The 21,103-nt window shown below is 33.8% G+C and overlaps 1 protein-coding gene across 1 annotated transcript in view; it reads right to left on the reverse strand.

Annotated features, from left to right (window-relative positions):
* Window positions 1–21,103, reverse strand: part of LOC106125884 (carboxypeptidase N subunit 2-like) — a 195,490-nt gene that overhangs the window by 34,569 nt on the left and 139,818 nt on the right. Inside the window, exon 4 of the mRNA XM_013323292.1 lies at window positions 13,082–13,141. Within this exon, the coding sequence (XP_013178746.1) occupies window positions 13,082–13,141 (60 nt within the window). The remainder of the gene's footprint in view (window positions 1–13,081; window positions 13,142–21,103) is intronic.

Genomic DNA, 21,103 nt, shown 5'->3' on the forward strand with positions numbered 1-21,103 from the left:
TTAAACTGTATTAGATTTAAAAATTCGAAACGTAAAATTAACAATGGCAGGATAAATTGAAAAACAAAAAAAAATCGCAACAACCCTACGTGCGCGGCAAATAACTTGGGTAAATTCGCGGCCAAATGCATCGGACGCGTTTCCGGACGACGACGCGACGCGACGCTACAGACTCTATATTTTAATGTCGTCTGGAATTTGTGTTGCGGTACACACGCCGTGTAATCCAATAAACGGACATCGCATATCATTATGTTAAAAACATATTCTAAATTTAAAGCGGAGGGTTAGCCGGGAATCGACGCCATCATGGAATTCTGAACGTTTTTAATTATAGTGACATGTGAATGAACCTTATTTTTAACAAAAATTTTACTCTACAGGTTTTCTTCATTTACAATAACTAAGAATATATTCGACTTCGTTTTATTAACCTGTTGAATCAGTATCAAAAGTTAGAACGAAAAATACTGTAAGAACAATTACCAAAGAAAATAGAATTAATACTAAATTACGGGTTCATTTGGCATCAGCAAAAAATGTTGGCTCAGTGGGGCAAAGGTGGCAGCACTGGCGCAGTGCCACGGCCCACTCCGGTCACTTTCTAAGACCTTTGCCGGCCCAGCTTTTGTGGGGGAGCCAATTAATATTAATATCCCACTGGCACACGTCCGAACACGTAATTACTCCGTGGAAACGATCCACGCTGCACGAATTTACTATTAAAAGCCATTATAAGGTAATGCCATGATTACTTGCGTTATTATTTGCTTTTTGAGAGAAGTTATTTGTTTGTTTTTATAAAAATGGGTTAACAAAAATTGTCGGCCAAGTGACTAAAATTAGTACTCTATGGTTGTCCAAATTTTATTTAACTCTATCACGATAAGTATGAACAATATATACGAATATTGATGAATAATTTGTTCCCTTTTTATTATTTTTCCATGCTAAGTATACATCTTAAATTCATTTGGGCCTCGCAACCGTAAAATATCAAGTTATTTCATTGGAAAGCTTTTTTCTTCCCTTTCACTAATATATTTTTTATTATAATATAAAACGAAGCGTTCTGTGTTCCCTTAAGTGCTTTTGGCACGGCTGAATTATTCAGTACTCAGTAGGTCGTGTGGTCAAACTGGGTCGAATCTATTTGTATTGTACCCAACGTTTTCTATAGTATGGATAGTGCGAAGGACACTTTGATGGAGCCTTAGTTCTATAAAGCTTTCAATACGTGCACACTCTATAATTTTTTTTATACAGGGAACCGACAACATGTGCGCTCAGGCTTATATGTTTTCAACTAACCCGAGTCCCGTTACCCACTAAAACAACACTCCCTATAGACTTTTGTACCCATTGCATTGGCCCTTCACCGTATTTGAACATCCTGTATGACACTAGTGATAAATACAATGGCAACAGACATTTGGAAATATTTAACTGCATGTTACTTGAATCTCCGTCATTTTGGCTACTTTTGATAGTTTAGACTTTATTAACGTGTTATCAAAATTTGGAAATACTGTGTTCAATTCTATTTGTTAGTGTCATCATAGAGTGTAAAAAATGTGCAAATATTTCATTCGAAAATATTTTGTATCCTGAGGTTTGATTTTTACAAAGAAGAATTCGCATTAAAAAATCTGAAGTATCATTCGTTGGAGTGCTGGCTTGAAATACTGGCTGATATTTTACTTTTATATCCAAGAATACAGATTATCGTATTCCTTCGCACAAAAGATTGAAGTGTTGACCTCGCGAATGTACTTCATTTTTAAGGTGAAAAATTTAGCTTTCAAAAAATAAAAATTCATTAGGTTACATTTATTTTAGTAAAGGGTATGTAGTATATAGATCATAAATTTTCAAAAATGTGTATTTATTTCTATGTAGTAATCGCTCAAGCGTATAATGTCGGGTGAAGAAGACCGTGAAAAGGGTAACATTGGAATGGACAATAAAAAATTATTGATGAAATAAACTAAATAACACTTTAACCAAGTAATAAAAAGTTAAAATTTCTTGTAGACGAAGTTACGACCTATTGCTAGTGTGTAATAGTCACCTTTATTTATTATCTGACCGTGAGTTTCTGAGCCCCATTTTTCCGTAGAAACAGATTATCTTTGTGTTGTCAAAGATAATAACAGAGATGACGATATGTTTATACAGAGATGTTGGTTTCAAAAACCCATCGAAAACTTATTACAAGAATATACATAAGTCCCAACTTATACACTTTATGGAGACAGCTTGCTAAATGTATAATATTAGATCCTAAGTGGCGAAAGTTAGTTTTTTGACTATATCTATAAGTAAATGGTATACAGCCAGTTGGTTGTATCGGGCACGTAGCTCGCTGTCAGAATTTAAGAGCTGGAAGGAGGTAGCGCCGGCGTGACCTTATCGGATCGGGTCTTTATGGCTCATATATCAAACTAATGACCTAGGAGTAGATAAGCGCGTTTTATGACCTCAGCGCGGCAGACATCGCGGCGGCCGTGTGAACACGTCATCGCCTAATTATATCATTTTACAGCTAGTTCTAGTCAGGATTTATAGCGTAGGGAATACGTTTAGTAATCCGAGTGAAATCTAGGCAATTATTTTTAACGAGACGCTTTTCTACAAGCTATATGTGAGTATCTTCGATTGGTACAGTCATTGGTATAAAGCGTAATAATTTAATTTACTATTTCAATTATGTCCAAATCGAAAATATTATAATAACAAAACTGTATATTTTATTACTATTCGATTATCTTGTTTTTGAAAGTAAGTTAGTCTCTTTATTATAATTAATTATTCAAACTTTCCTGAGACATTATACTAAACTGATATATAAACACGGCTAAACACTCACGTATATACGTCCGGTGTTTAGCCGTGTTTATATATCAGTTTAGTCTCTTTATTATTACTATTGTAATTATCTGCTAGTAAACAAAATTAAAAGGAATAGTTTATTAATTAAGGACGTTTCTTCCAATACTATAATCATTTATATAGAGTCAATAATTTTTGAAGGAAAATAAGCATTGGATTTTATTTCTTTACAAAACATCAAAAAAAAACCGTTTATATTGTTCAATATTTTCACTATTCTATCTTTTGTTATAAAATAAATTCGTCGTGGTATCTAGCTAATTAAGCGTGGTTATATTTTGAATAATTTATGCAAAAACATAAAGACGTTGGGCTCGACATTTGCATTGCTAATTCACGATGGCGTGTCGCGCTGGACACGGACTGATGTGCCGGAGGCGGGCCTCGGGAAAATATTCAGACCGCATTGTGTCATCTCTTGAAACATATATATTATTAAAATTAAATTTCAATTTCGTTTAAACGATTTATTTAATGAATTTTGCTTGAGGTTAATAATATTTGAATCGAATGAATGTGACCTCTCTGTGATGAGAATTCAGTCTGATTGCATTTTCGATTATTAATTTTGTTAATTTAAATATGAGATAATGTTTTAATGATATTAAAAATACTAATATGAAGGATAGTGTGTTTGTGCTTGTGTTTAAGTCATTAAATAATAAGTAACAACTTTTATTTATAGAAAAAATATTTTTTAAGAACATTTAGAAAGCATGTATAATATGTAGTGCTTCGCTTACTTTGTGTTCCTTCGTGAACCTTATTCTCTACACCACAACTAAGAATAGTGGGTCTACCACGAATATTTACGACAAGTCTCCTTATCGTCATCGTCAATTACGATCACAAATAATACAAATTTTGTCAATGACGATACGATAACGCTTGTCACAATTATACGTGCTAGGCTCACAGTACACTATTCCCAGTAAAAGAGGATTTGTTTCATTAAAAAGACAGAGATAGTGTAGAGTATCGTCACTGGAGTCCATTTGTTTTTGTGTTCACTTTGTTGTTCTCTTGCTGTTAATTTTCGCCGGAGATTGGATGAAAAACGTCGAGTACGGACTAATCGAGTAGCGATTCTTTGTTTGATTTGTTGTCGATAGGGAAACGAGTGAGACGAGATTTAGGTCACTTCCTACGTTGCATATTACATTTTGTATATGAAAGTTTAAAGCGACTTTAAAAGAGCCACTATTGTAAACAGATTCATTACAAGTAACATAAAATATTAATTTATAAACAACACTAAACAAATTATAGAGGTAAATATTTATCGTTACATCGGATTTACGGTACAAATATTTGATTTATTTGAAGGCCATAAATCCAATTACGAATCATGTCAAAGTGAAAGATAATATCAATTGATACCATGAAATAATGATCGAAATTGTAAAAAGGTACAATTACATTGTATCGAATAAACGCCATAATTATAAAGCGACCCCGAAGCAAACGAACCCTGACGAATTATTAATTTGGATAAAAACAAATAGGGAATTACGTGATATTATCGTCGTCCCTTGAAAAATAAACGGAAATTTAATTGGGGTCGCACTTGCGTGAGTTGGAGTAAAATTTACTGTTAAAATATAACAAATATTATGTTTTTAAGTTTATAAAATTAACAAGCAGCTGTTTAAAGTCACGATTAGTTATCTGTAGCGGGCAGGTGACGATGTTTATAGTAAATTTAGTCTATAACTACAATTTATCTTGTTGTATCATCATAGAAACATACGTACATCGTCAATTAGTATCTGATGGGGCTATAATTGTCAACGTCTTCGTCTAATTCTTGATATAACAAAACAAGAATCTAGTCGGTTATTGAAATTTTATTTAAAAAATTACACAATTTACATTCTTCCTACAACTTCGTTTCTTCAAGATGTTTTTACCATAACTAAGCTTAATACGTGGTGTCTGGTAGAAGTGGTCGCTTCAGGTCTACAAACTCGTCATTAAATTGTACAATTTTAAACGGCGAAACGTACTGAAAACTTAGCCTGCAGCACAATGAATGTTTGTTGCCAAATAAAGCAAATAAGCGACGCGCACTAAGCAGCCATTTTGTTCACGCTCGACGCACACAGCCGCGCACAAAGGGGTGTATTCTAGACACCGCGTGCTCGGCGATGGCACTGTTTACTCTAACGAAACAACACTAGCGTTGAAATTTTCGTTGTAGTTTTATAAAATAATCAAATGAATTCAACAAAACAATGAGTTCTAAAAGACAGTTGGCGAATAAAGGACAAATATTTAGCGTCGGTTGAAATGATTTGATATGAATATTACCGAACTATTAAATGTTAATAAATTTTATAACTTCAATTGGATGAATTTTCGTATACTGGAATGATCACAGTGAAGCGCTGGTTTATTATATATAAAAAAAGCAAAATTGTAAGATTTCTATCGCCTTTTAAAGTCTACGACATTCAAATTGTTTAAATTAGATGGGCCTTGCAAATGATACACAGGTTCAAGATGCAAAATTTCATAAATTTTATACTTTTAATGACATTAAAATCTTCCCTTTCATCGCTCTTCACATAGGGTCGGAGTCCTGTCTGTAATTAACACGCTATACCAGTTTCGCGTGATACAAAGGATTTACTAAGAATATCACGGTATTCCAGAATACACCCCTGTGTTTAGTTCATGAAATAACCGCCCCGACCAATAGAGATAGAATACGTTCGATTCAAAGTTAAAATAATTTGCATTGAATCTGTTTGTTCATATATTGTATTTCAACTAGAAAAGAAATTTCGTAGGCCAAAAGACTGGGCTTTTACAGTTTTAAGAATTACTAGAATTAGTAAGTTGACTATGTGTTCTTTCAGACAAATTTCTGAAAAGAATTAGTTGTTTTTAATGATTTTCAGATTTTATAATCCTGTTCAGGAGTTAAGTTCACGGAAATTGGTTTAAACGTTATCATAAAATTCTCTGAAAATTAAGCTAATGTTGGATATAATCTATTAAAAGCTATCTTTAAGGCTAAAAAGGTGCAAAACAACAAAAAAGCATTTGCTAAAAATACTGGTAACTACAAAATTTTGTAAAAAAAAGTGCATGTTAAGTATAAATTGTTACGGGGTCGTGTTTTCACAAACGACAACAGGACGGGCCAAGCTTGGCAGTGCTCATCGTGGATTATACATGAACATAGCTTAATTTAATTTGCGATATACGGCAACGGGACGTGCAAAATAAACGGATATAACTGCGTTTGTTACATCCATAACTCGATTTGCTTGTGTGAAACACAAGTGTGAGCTTTGGGACGTTTGTAAAAATTTATAGATAAAATTAATTTTGTGTTTAAGACATTGTTAGAAAGTTACTGCCACGACTGACCCGTGTATTAGTCATTACGGGCCACACTAAGTGTAGTTTGAGTATGGAAAATCTACCATTAAACAACACTGAGTTCGGTAATCAGATTGTTATTTTTAGACGAAAAAAAAAACAATATTTTTATATGATTCTGGTTCCTGTATTAGATGAAAAACAAAAACAAGGACAAGGTTGCCATAAGTAAATATTATGACATAATAAGGAACATACACGTATGAATAAAACTGGAGTATATTTAATGTAAATATTTAAGAGTAACGCTTGTATGATGAGGGTATGGCAAATAAGACGACACGACACGCGAAAGTTAAATACAATTTATTACAAGTATAATAATGACATTAACGCTTTCAAGTAACTTTGGAAAATCATGGGATAGTCTTTGTTTTGTTAGCAGTCGACAATTTAGTTGAATAAACATGCAACAATATTTTAGTTGTTAATTATAGGTTAATTCTAATATAGAAAAACTTGTAAACATACCGTTGTTTCTGTTTTCATAAAGAGAAAGAAAGGGATGCCATTATAAATGTGTCGAGAAAATATATTTCACAATAAAATATGAAATTAAACTTTTGTGTTAAGGAATCGAATCATGATTTCTGATTTCTACTATGCGTAAAATAAAAAAAATATGTACTTTGTGGTAACAAAAATTATTGTAACAACACGTTTTTTGTTATTTAATATTGTGTTTTTTTATCTGTAATAGAATCTTTATTAGGCGGGCGGGTTGGTGAGGGGGGGGGGCGGTAGCGTATAGTCGAGCTCTATGTTTGCTGAGCCATCGTAGGATAAACACAATCATATTTATCTTTGTCGCGTACTGTAATAAATAAAAAACTAATGCCTGTTTGCTACTATCAAATAGCTTTTGCAAAATGTCATTTCCAAAGTATCATTGTAACTTAATGAACAAATATTTGTTGTTAGCAAAAGCAATAGAAATGATACGTGATCATGACAATTAAAAGTAGTCATGTGATTTTTTAATGCCAGGCAATGTTTAAAAAAACAAAAATGGCATTTTTTCCGCACATATAAACATAAAATGTAGAAAAGTTTAAGTGACTCATAAATCTCCTTACCTATCAAACGTTCAGATATTTGCAATTCCCACAAATGACCTGTGTAAAGCGATCCACGGGAGGTGCAATAACTCGATTTGCGAATAAATGGCTTGGAAGTTGATCTACAGCGTTCGTTCTTCTAACGCCTGCGAGCGAAGTGAGAAAATACTATCGCTATCTACATTACTGCATTACATTTACTAGTCAGATCTACTCTATTTTAAACGAGCAATGTATCTACGTAAACTTTAAAATATCGTTATCTCAAAAATGAGTGGACAATTTTTTTTTTCTAACATAATCTTTTATTGTTCTATTTTCGAACGTAACTCGCGCACAAATGAAAATGGTGGCCTAACTGTCAGAAAGATTATTGATGTGCGCGCCAAAAGTTTTTCACGTGTCAGATTAACGATGCGAATTGTGATTCCGCTTTATTCCGCGACAAAATTTTGTACCAACGTGACACAGATAACAATAAATAACGGAATATTTTTGGAAAAGATTAAGCTATAAATCTTTATAATCGTTATTTACGTCTTTACATGTCCGAGTTTGCCCTTTCCCATTATTTTAAATAAAAAATAATATTTATTGTTTAAGACGATACGATTTTAGCACGTTATCCTGATTTAATACTAAATGGAAATAAAAGGTTTTTTTTTCTATTGAAAAGTATTAAGGTCGAAGAAAGTGTAACACTGGCAACATTGCGCAGTTGCAAACAAATAATTAATAGCCGCTTGTTGGGCGCGGGAAAGTTTTGAACATCTATCAAACACTCGTCTGTTGGGTGCCGGCACAAGCGGTCGGACTTTATTACGAGGCGTACTATTAACCGATAAAAGATTAGTCCATCTATTAGCTTCGCACTTGAGGAACAGATCTTATAATGATTTAATTATTGTAGACAATAATTACGTGTTTTTAAAGTCCGAAACAAAATATTCGTTTGAATTTTTTTAAATATTATTTTCAAATATCTGTTGGTCAGAAAGAATATTTTTTTTTGTTACAATAACTAATATTGGTACATTTTGTAGAAAGCGGTTTTATCTTTGTACGTGTCCGTTGCAGCGTATGCGTGGTATTTGCTTTAAATTCTATTCGTGCATTCTTTTGTCCATACGTACAGACTCTGAAAAGCGTAACGGTGTCGGGCTATAAACTTTAAAAGAAACAAACATACATTGAAATAGGTTTTGCTGTTTTAAAAGTAAATGGAAACAAATTGTTATTTGTACTTTCCGTTTACTCTATGATACTATAATAATATTAAGAAACATAAAGATTTCGTGTCAAACGCTTTGATGTGGCAGCCTTAGGTATAAAACGAAAACATTAGAAAAGATAAGATTAAAAAGATACGTCCTTTTAAATCTTATCTTTTAAAACTTTGAGATTCTTAATACTAAGAATCTAAGCACGTTTTAATTTGTAAGTTTTGGGGCTTGATGACTGCACCCTCTAGATGCAGAGACGCCAGCGAGTGGGGGTTGTTGGGGGGACTCCCTTCGTGACCGGAATCCAGATCGGGGCCATAAAACCTGGAGGAGGGGCGGTGCCTTCAGGAAATTAGCTGTCACACTTGGTGCCTATTAACGCTTCGTTTATATTCGGGCGCTGATTAACCGCGCCTTGAACGATGGGATCTAATGCAGGACTGTCTTTTTTTAATTGACATCTAAACGTGATAGGTGTACTAGTGGAAATTAACTTTTAAATATGTGTTAAAATAAAGGATTGAAATCAAAATTCAAATTTCGTTTGTAAAATGATAAGCCAAAGCAGGATTAAGGAAGACTTTGGCCAGGAAAAAGCTAAAGTGTGAAACCAATAATTTACGTTCATTTTGTGGAGCTTGTTTATTAATTCTTTAAAATAATAGGGACGGAAATAGAACATAACAACATAACAGTGTAACAAAATTGATACAAAATAAATGAGTGATATTTCAATTTGATAAACAAACACAATTGTTTTCATATTTTATTCATATAAATAGCGGTTTGTTTAAGCGCATTGTCATTTGCTATACACGTATTTGGTTTTACAATTTATCAACGCGTGTAAACATAATAATATGTGTTAGTTCTCACGCCTTTTTAATATTGCTGCGAATAAAAGTAGCGTAATTAATTCGATCCGTGTTAAGTTTGGGCGAATATGTAGCCTATCAATAGATGTAAGTTAATCTCTCCGATACTAAAAAAGGTGTAAATTAATAGAGTAATTTTGAATACTTTATCAAAGAAAATGAAGATTTTAGAACTTTTTATTTTATTTACAAGAAACGTTTGCATTTCTAAACATATCCATCAATTTTTACGAACTGAACGAATGAGCCAATGATTCGAAATTGACATTTTATTGCTAACTTTATGATATACGAGCAATGACCAAGATTATTTTATATGTCGGTAAAACTGTCCAATTGTCTAATAGCTTTTATATTTTAAAAACAAAATCATTTACCATTTTAAATCTGCTACAAATTATTACTCTTTCTTTTTATCCTTTTAAATTAAATAGAATTGTTTCAAGTACCTCATAAGAGTTAATTTAGATCCTTATAATTATTTTGATAAATGGCAAGTTACGTAATAAATATACAGAGGGCGCGGCGGTCCTTTTATTCCGAACGTCATGTATAGGATGTTCCTTATTTGCATCGTAACTAACTTTGACATACAGACTGATCTTTTTTTTGTCTATTGTATAAAATAATAGATTAATTATTTAAATATTATTGCATTCATCAAGCTAATTCAATGAAACAATTTAACCTTAGCAATAATTTAAAACAGCAATATTTTGAAAATAACTGTATGTAAATGCAAAATGGTCCAGTTTTTTATTTGTAACTCTTCCTTTATGTAACGTTCTTGGAACTCGTCAACTTCGAGCAAGCTGTCGTCAACGATAGTGATTGTAGTTTACGAGGAACTGAGAAAACTTCGAGAACCACGTGACGAATTCTCGGTTCCCGGGAGATTACAAAAGTAACGGCCGATGCGGGCTCTACTGATGTGAAGGGATGAAATTAAATCCGGAAAGGCATAGCCTTTTGTGCGATTCTACGAATTAAGTTTATCTAGAACACTGATTTTCTAAGAATACATGTATTTTTTAACGTATACTAACTGTCGTACACCACTGGTTGATGTCGCAAATGGTCGTATTTTTTGAACTAAATTGTTTCTGAGTTGGTTCTAATTAAAAAAAATTGCTTTAAATATCCAATTATTTCTTTAACAAACACTCAAGTTCCTTCAAATGTAGCTGATTTTTTGAGGAGACGGAAAACGCGAAAAACAACTTCTCAAGCTGTATTACTCGGTACGGTGGTAAATTAAGTTTGCGCGAGCTAATTATGAGTAATGAGTTGTTTCTTAGTGCCGCGAGCGATTCCAAATAGTGATGTACGTTTTTAGAAAAACGGGTTCTACGACTTTATGGTACGAAAAAAAATACCGATTTTATTCGTTCTACTTATAATATTAATTCTAAAATTCATAGAATTTTTACTCTCGATATTATATACAACACTTCAATTTTATTTATATGTATGGATGTAGATTTATCGTAGAAGGGACAAATAAATAAAATTGATATATAAAAATGCATATAGCATGAAATATCCTGACTAGTCTAAAAAGCGTAGACAAATATAGATGATAGAGGTTTGCAATACTAATTTGACCTAGGACCTGCAGATACCAAGTCAAAGGCTTAACCACAGCGTCACCGTCGCTCTACAAGAAATGTATAAAGAAAATTATTTTGTTCAAAAATAATTTTTAAATTTGTCAATCGAAAAAACGTTAATTTTTTGTCAGTAGCCCATCACTAGTCTCTTATTACTGTCGCTGAAGGCTGTACTTAATTTTTACTTCAGTTTCGAGTTCTAGGGTTTCGTTTCGCGATCTCGCTCTGAATCTAACTTCCGTTTCAATTAGTTCCCTCGCAGTTTACAGTAACGTCACTCAGATTTATAAAAAAGCGTTGATAAATCCAGTGGTTTTATAAAATTTAATGCCTAGTTAGTGTAATTGTTCTAAAAAAACATTTGTTAAGACTTAAGACTTAAGACACTAAAATATCAAATATGTTTTGACTAGCCTTATTAATTTTGTTTTAACCATAGAGTAGCAACTGTTTGGTGTTAATTTTGCGTTATTAGTTGTCTATGACTTTGAATTTTATGAAGAATACAAAGCAATCACTTAGTAGTTAAACAAATAATCTGTTTATTAAACCCGTATTCAACTAGCAATGCTCTCGAAATTTCAATTGCTCGTTAATCTACTTTGTAACTAACTATTCTCGAAGCAAAATAAAACGTGGCTAACTTTAAACTTTGTTGAAAAATGTTCAACACACACGGAGCGTGACAGCTAGCTGAGTTGGTGAACTTTTTAGAGAATAAAATAAAAATAAAAGTGGAACAAAATAGCGTTTTGGAAGTTCGTTAGAGGGCGCGGTCACCGCATGGAGGTATGGAGGTGCAATTAGAACAAAGAGTCGAGAGGAAGAGTTACAAGTGAACGCTCCCGGCAATGGCGACCCGACCAATTGTGGTGTGCAGTTTTTCACGTTCCCATCGGCCGTTTTATGGAGATGCATTTCCGAAGTTCGACTTTTACAGGTCGATGTTTGACTTGGCTTTTTTGTTGGTACGCCCGAGTTGGTGTTGAACAAGAAGTGATGGTCACGAGTGCACTTTAGTTTACATCGGTATGCATATAAGGCAGTTGACAAATTTTTATCGCAATCGGAAATAATTTTTTTGTTATGTAGAATAGATGATTTGTAATTAAAATTTTCATTGAAGGTTAATTAGGCAGTTGATTATTAACATTATCATCAGCTCACCACATGCCCTTCTGAGGGGCTCGAAGTCTACCCTACATTAGTGGTGGCTAAGCCATAGTCAGCCACGCTGGCCCAGTGCGAGTGTTGACCTCACACATATCTTTGAATTTCTTTGCAGATATATGCAGGTTGCATCACGATATTTTCATTTGCCGTAAGAATACGGTAACTTATGAATTATTAATTGTTGCAATGGCGGCTATTGTTATTATGAATCACACGTTGTTCTAAGTACACACGTGGCTTAAGTCCGCTACGTTAAGTTCTAAAGGCAGCTATCTAAAGCTTACGTATAATATGTTAACACATGTCACATCTACACGAAATTCAGTTTACATGATGTTCGGTAATTAAACGTGCTTGTAACTATAAGTACGTCGGCACAGAGCAATTAAGCTACAGACTCTGCAGGGAGCTTCCACGCACTACAACCTGCTATATGTGTATATATTATTAGTTTGCTCTGTACATTGAAGAGCTGTTATGGTTCTTACTATACGTTTACGTTTGTTTCTCGCGAGTTTGCTTCGAGATTTTGAAATCAACTATAATAATCATCCATAATCGAGTTAATAAACGCTTACAACAATGGTAATTTGTTCATTAACACAAAGCAAGTCGTAATCATAAATAATAACTTTAAAATTAAAACAATGATATTCCTAAACATGATTGAATACTAAAATGAGTGTATCACTTTGTGTGCATATCTCGAATGAAACTCGCACGAAAGATGTAGACAAATAGTAGGGGACGCAGTCCTGTCTCTCACACATCCTAGAGCCTAATTAGTGCAGTTAGTTAGTGAGCTGGTAATTTTAACGAGTACGCATCACTGTAGAGTTCTTAGCGAATCACATACTCACCGTCGATATTCTAAAGGCTGTGCTGCGCGTGCAGGAACCGTGCGAGCCTCTCACTGCGCTCTGTGAACAAACATACAGATGTGCTGAATTAATTATATCATGTTTTGTTTTTAAATGAAATAAATATACGGAATTTTAATATAGGATACGAGAGCAAACACGCAGTGGGTCACTGTTCATAAACATTCATAATACCAGAGGCTCTAAAAGTATTTAGAAGTGTAAAAATAAAAGAAAATAAGATACTTTTATTTTGAATTTAAAAATAAACGAAGTTTTTTTTTAACTAATAATGGAATCGAATAAAAACTCTTTTTCATTGTCCATAGAATTCAAGTATCTTGAAACTGACAGGTATTTTTCCATTTCAACCTCTAATCCAAAGGTTAAGTATAGAAATATATAATCATTCAAATATATAAAATAAAATTTTATTATATGCAATATTACGATTCTTCGTTACTTATTGAACACATAAAAGTTTAGTAGACGATATAGAAATTTTTAATTGGAATGTTTCATCTATTGAATGGTAGGGCGTGGGTATTATGATTGGTTTTGACTATTCTTGGTTAGACGGTGACGCGGCGGGGCGTGCTATTGCTTCATAAATTCAAAGGAAAATTGGCTAAAAGTGCTTTAGAATTTCTAGATGTGTCTCGAAGTCTAATGGTCTGTAAAATAAAGTAGATGTACAAGTCTAGTATGTTTTTATCTTGTTAAAACATTTTACATCTACATTGTTTGATTATATTTTTTTTATTTTATATTCTTAAATAATTTATGTTAATAATCTTTTTAAGTTTGTTATTTTGTTACGTAGTTTTTAAAACATTTCTCAAATGTAGTTTGGTTTCATGACAGAACGATTTCGTTTACTTATCTCCCGAGGCTGGGACGTTTAACAATAGATTTTTGTAAAGAGAGGTTCTGAGTAAGGTTACCTATATCTTTTTAATAATTCAAAAGAAAACCCCCGTTTATTCCAAATGTTTCAAGCGACATCTTTAAATGTATTTCTAGTGGTATTATGTTGATTTTATTACAATAAGTTATATCGAAAATCTTATTTCGTGAACATTTAAATTACAACAAAAAGCCAATTTTTAAAATTGTTATCTGTATTTTCGCAAATCGCAACCTTTTTGATGATGACGAAGTTACAGGCAGCTAGTTTGAAATAAGTTTCAAATATCCTATTGTAAAAAAAAACTAGTTTTGAAATTCTTATTGTTTTAGTTAAAATATGAAGATACACTCTTCATGCACAGGTTTTTCTGCGAGTGGAAACTCACCTTAAATTTGAATATTTTATCACCAGTTTCATAATCTCAAGAATCGTATGCAATAATCCTTATATTTTTAAATGTATGTCAATTCAATATAAGTTATATAATACCGATTATGATATTAACATAAACAGAATGTTGAAATTAAAAGTCATTATTGGAAATAATGAAATTTTATTAATTCGTATAGGCTGTAATATCGTTAAGATGATGGGACAATGGTCAATTAGTTAGTGAATTATATTTCATGATAGTTTTAATGCTTTAGAGATAATATGTTATATTTAGCTACATGTGTGTTCTTAAATTTTGTATTATCTTAGGTGTAAGCGACTCCATTCACGCGGCATAAAAAAACTTAATTAATAACCTACGTGTTCTTCAATTTCAAAATCTATGCCAAATTTTAACGATATCTGTTCAGTCGTTCTGTGAATTTATGAATGAAATCATAACATTTATTTAATTAAAATCAACTCTATAGCAATGCAATAAGGTTTAAAAGTGACATTGAATGTTTAAATATGTACCTCAAGTTAGGATGCTGCAGGAGGTAACGCAATTTGCAGTAAGTAGGATATCGGTTCGTCGCCATTATCTCTGCGCATTGTGTTTCTACGCACTATCATTAATGAGTTTGTTTAGGCTGGCGACACACGGAAGTATTTGACGTAGATCTACAGTATAATGTTTGTTGAACACCTTAGGAGAATCAACCAGATGATATTGTAGAATCGATTATAATGATCAAATCAACGTATTGGGGATTGTGAATGTAAACAGTTCATGTTTATTTAAAAAAAGCAATTGCTTTATAATGATGTAGCTTTCAATGAATTCATTCTAATTTTATTGATTCATAAGAACACAAGACGTAAAAAATAGAAGCATCTTTCATCAAGCATAACGGAGACTTGCAACTGCCTACTGTAGGCAATGACGAAAGCATTAAAGTTTACATTTTTGCCTGATTGTGGGCAACTTTTAACATCAAAATATTCGTACGATTTTGTCGTATCATCAATGCAGCTATAGCTTATATGAGAGTAGGTATTATTTTGCTCAGTATTGTGATGCATACCGCGATATCGTTAGTGGTCTAATTAATTGGATCGATATTGGCTACCCGGCCCGTGCCTGCAGCGCCAGCGCGCTCTCTGCATCCACACTTGAGGTGAACGAAATTAATTTGGGCAATGTCAGCTTATCTTCTTTATAACACACCAAATATTATGTCGATAGTACAATGTATTGTTAGGAAGAAAATCCGCAATACTAGTCTTATTAAAATATAAACGTTTATGTCCCCTCACTATTCATTTTGACACTTGACTTAGTAACGAAATCGCGCCATTCGGGACAAAGCATTCTAACTAATAATGTGTAAAAGTATATTTTCAAGGAAATACAACGGACAAATGTGTGAGTGTTCATATAATAGTTTATAATTAATTTGTATGAAGCAGTCTCTGTCGTTAGGTGCTCTGTGTTAGTTCCAGCAACTGATTTATACCAGTCTACGTGTTTACAGGTGCTCTGTGCTGCAACAGCTCTGCAATATCTATCACTGAATTGTTTGCGCCCTCGCCTCGCCTTATGCTTTGTAACCGAACAAGGATAATGGGCGATGCAGACTTAACGGCTGCGTCCAAACAATGTGGAAATTATTAGTACCAGTCTACTGGTGTTTACATAATTAGGATAGTCAGACACATAGATATATAGATAGCGCTAGACTGATTCATTTTAAGGAAAAGATAAAGCGTCGCAAAATGCTACTTTTAAAACTATTCCTTCTCATTTTCATAACTTACAAAAGAACTAGTTCTCCATAAAATTGGAACAATGAGTCCTGAAGAATAGCAGCCGTACAAGCTTCGACGTCGCTCCGAGCAAATGTAATTACGCGTTGTTCGGCCGAGCGGGTAGCGAGTAGGAGTTAGCGAGGAGGGTCTAGCGGCTAGTGACAACGCTTGTCTGCACCAACAATATCCGTTTTGTTTTAATTCCGATTATACCATACCTGTGAGTATAAATACAAGGCGTAGAACGCTGGCGCAAAGACTTGACGCGACAAAGGAGGCACTGAGATGGTTTCTAATTACGAGCGAGGCCGTTATGCAAATCGGGGGACGGCGGCGAGGTCCATGTCTCTAATAAACATGCACAGCACTTGCGGTCAGACCGCCAAATTGCTTCCCCGCCGTCCCGCTATCGTCCCGCCGCCGTTCCGCCGTGCAATAAAACCGTTCCAATTGTACTACCTACTCTGGACAATTAGCGCTCTTTGATCGAGCTCCCAGTTTTTTTCCAGTCGTTTTGCTTTAAAATCGACTAATTGTTTTTTTTTTAATTTTCAAACGGCAGTAAAGGACAAAAGGCTCGCTGCGTAATGCGGTAGGAGTTTGAAGTACAGCTTATAAATTCTTGGTTTTATTTTTTAAACACTCAAAAAGCAATCGAAATGAGACCCGTCAAGACCCTTCTCATAGTTTTTATGGCGTAATTTGATTACGACAACCTTTTATAGCGAATAGTTCAAAAAATCCGAAGAGAGCTTTAAAATTTAGCTTCATGGAAAAATAACGAAAGTTCAAAGTAGTTTATGAGCTTTTTATTTTGTTGGTAAAAATAACTTGGTTATGGGGTTTCATTCATAACATAGTCTATTGAGCCGGCAGACGTGTTCCGCTAAATTGAGCTTCTGTCTTAGACCTGACGGTCGTGTGTTGACCGTGTCCAAAACTAGGCTAAAAGCATCGCTTAGTCGCCGCCCGCTCTAATATAACCATGAAAATTCAGACCGCGAATAGCTCCGAACGAGGTTACGACCGTACTTCAAAAATCCTGTGGAAATTTTGAAATTTACGAATGTTTTTTTTATAACTTTTTTATTCAGTTTTCAACAGCGGCTCGTAAATTGTGAGCGCTCAATTTTTATGGCGTCAAAATAGTCGGGACGGGGGACGGACGTTGGAGCGGAAAAACGTTCTTTTTTCACTTGCATTGGAATTTTTCCGTTTGTATTGGAACAATTTGTGGTACGTTTTGTTGTTGTCTTCACTGTTCACAAAGGTTACGAAGGCGTGGAGGTGTACGATACAAAAATACATTTGTAGCACGTTTGTGAGGAAGTTGTTACCGGTATTGAGATCACTAGTAAAAAGTAACAGTATTCTGCCTTTACAAATACACGTCCCCACTATCACCAGGTACATTTTGAGCTGTATATTTCTCGACATAGAAATTATTATTTTCACATGTTTGCATCGACGACGAATATGTAATGACAAATGTATTCAGTAAATGTCGTCCTTCCGATAGCAATTGTGCATCTGTTTGAAAATTATCTTGGTAAATCAAACCACACATCTAAAGATCTATCATGTACCAATATTTTAGTGAAAAACTTAACCTCCAATATATTTCATTTTGATTTTGCTCATAAATTGTTGGACTTATCGACATCGCATTTTATTAATATTAATTACAATTGTATTTTTAGTATAAATAAAAGAGCATTGTAAAAAGGATGTAATCGGATTGTTTCCAATACACAAACAAATATACCTGTGCCACGAAATAATACAAATGTGAATGGACATTGTTCTTTGTGGGTTCTGCGGTGACGTTTAAAATAATATCTAATTCATACGTAAATACATAAAGAGGAATATCAAAGATCCGGGAGTAAGCAGTTAACAATAAAGTGGCTAATTGCTGGTATATTTAACATTTTCACTTGGAATTATTTATGAAATTGAAACTCGTTTCATTAAGCTACAATGCTCTTATGAAATGCTGTATGAATAATTAAACCTGCCTTTATATTTACGAGGTAATTTTATGCAAAATTAGACTTTATGTTATTATATTACCATTTCGCTGCCCGAAAAAGCGTTTTTTGAATTAATCTTTTATAATAAATAAACTTTATATTATTCTAGTGCAAAACTAGTGCGACTCCGTCCGCGCGGAATTAAAATAAACTTAATTAGTAGCCCATGAGTTCTGCCAGATTATGTTCTACATTTATATCAAATCTCAGAGAGATCCATTCAGCCGTTTTGTTGATAACTTCAAACAAACATCCATCCATCTAAACATTCGCATTTATAACATTAGTAAAGTAATAAGTAAGATTAAAATTTTTTCATAAAAGAAGTGGCTGAAAACTCTCATTCGTAGTTTCCATAAAACACTAGAAGACCGATTACTTTACAGTCAGTAAATTATAAGTTTTTAATAGCCGCCGTATAGTTTAAACGGTTAACAGTCTGGTAGCTAATTGTTATATTGTTTAAGAGCTCAGTTACAACCACTTTATTGCTCTAATGTTAAGACATTAAAGTTTAATATTACAAAGTTAATAGCAACGATGTTAAATAGGGTTTTTCAAGCGTCGCCTGTCACGTGGTCTTTGTAGGAACGTTCCGATCAGTAATATTCTCTGAGGTCGCTTTTCATAACTAAATATTAAATTATGTTATTGCTGTAACAACAGTTTTAATAAAACTTCGAATCACCGAAGGTTTTTCAATGGTCTTGGGATTACGCGATTTTCTCTTATAAGTGACCTTTCCAACATGTTTGGAACAGCTGCGGAAAAAACCCTTTTAAATCCTCGAAAGAAATTACACAAATCGTACGTTTTATGCGACTACTTCCTCGAGAACTCGTTCAAAATTAGCTAAAAGCTGTGCAATTGTAATGTATGGGAGAGGTGAGTGTAAAAGCACCTTTATGAAAGAGTGTCAAAAAAACAAACGCAGTTCACCCCAAGGCGCGTTTCGAGAGGCGCCTGCGATTGCAACTGAAGTGTCGCTCGCGAGCCTCCGACGTCTGAAAAGCCATTAGAGCCCTCTTCTTTTACAACAACCATGCACTTTGTCTACAAACCCCCACACCCACCCCTTGTAAAGTCGGTAGGCTTTATACGGATTGAGAGCGATAATAATTTCTTTATAGCACTTTTATCTTTCCAAATTTTTAAATATGTACAAGCCTTAGTTACATTTATTTGTCTTTTGTTCAGATAAGTTCGTTTGTTCAATTAATTACTTGTAATTTCAACTTTGCTCTGAAGGAGCAAAATTGTATTTCCAGCCTCGAATTAAGTAGTCACGTCCTAATATTTTCTCTCTCATCGCCATATTAAATTGGCCTCATTATGTTACTACATGTTCTGCGTATGAAGGAATGAAAAGGCGAATTTATTATATTTCATGTTTTATTAAACGTATTTAATGCTAACAGCTTATTTGCTATTTAATATAAGTAAAGTGAGTTGGTAAAGTATGTAATCTCTCTGTATGTATGGATGGATGGATATTTATTAGAAGATATCGCCAGAACGGTTGCATGTATCTAGCTGAAATTTGGCATAGATATAGACCATAGTGTGGAAGAACAAGTTAGCCTCCGTGTTCTTCCACACTATGACCAATTAAGTCTTTTAAAGTGCGCTCGGACGGAGTCGCGATCAACAGCTAGTTAATAATAATTGTCACATTTCTAACCAAAAAAATCATTTAAATTATACTTTAACCGTATTAAAATAATTTCAAAAACCAATCACCAAAACGAAAGCGTTTACTTGAAATTCCCATTTCGCAACTGGGTTGGAAATGGTCTGAAATTTTAAACGCTATACAACTTTAGGGGCCGATGTTTACACATGAGTGATGACGCGGCGTAGCGTTCTAATAACATGACATTGAAAAATACAGCCACCAGACAATATGTCTGTTTTCATAGTGAGCGAATTCCGTAGCTCATAATGCATGCCGCACACGTTAGGTTTTACGGTTTTAACCTTGTCAGTATAGTCAGTGTCGACACGAATCCATGTGTTAGTGTATACGTTTTTAATTAATTCAGGTTACTTACGTACAAACAACTGTACAATTTTGTCACATACGGCGAATTAGGGATAAGGGCAGGTTGATTAAACATCCTTTTAAATAAACTGTTTAATATTTATAGATATCAACTAGTCCGTTTTTACGAAGAAGACTTCTTAAGTTCTTGATTTTATAATAGAATTTTATTTTTTTCTTTTGAATTATAAAAAAGTAAATTCCTTTAACATAAAGATATAACAATTTATGTAACAAGATTATTTCTAAATCCTTTTAAATGAGGATTATTCGAATTCGTATCAAAGGGGGCGGCCATTTTGCGATAAAATACTGATAAGGTGCGGTAATTGAAGCAGTAAAGGAGATCAAGAAACCATACAAAGTGTAAGGCTTCGATTGTGAGACGTCTTTTTTCGGTCGTCGGCTAAAGTGGAGGTTTAAAGGTAAGCTCACACTATGTACTTTGGTACGAAAAGAATATTACCAAACAAGCAACAATTAACGGCACAGCTACACTAGGTTGTAGATATATGTCCTGTAGTAGGTGTTCGTCTTCTTTTAATTCCTTTATCGTTCTAAGTAAAATTTCATCACGCCTTATCGTAGGAAAAGTTGTGGGGCGTTCGTGTACAACACGCGCGGAGTTGGCTACGGTTCAGAACAGATCTGAGCCAAGTGGACCGAGCTGGGGAGTTATGGCCCAGTAACATGGAGTTAATCGAATGTGCATGTTTGATGTTATTTAGATACGAAATTTTAGTTTTATTTTTATGGTTGGAATAACATATAACATATTTATTCCGTTAAAAGATTGTTTACGATAGATGTTATATAAACAGACCTATTATGTGGGAGAAAGATAAAAAATAACA

The sequence above is a fragment of the Papilio xuthus genome, unplaced genomic scaffold, assembly GCF_000836235.2.
Source record: "Papilio xuthus unplaced genomic scaffold, Pxut_1.1 DF825752.1, whole genome shotgun sequence".
Lineage (NCBI taxonomy): Eukaryota > Metazoa > Arthropoda > Insecta > Lepidoptera > Papilionidae > Papilio > Papilio xuthus.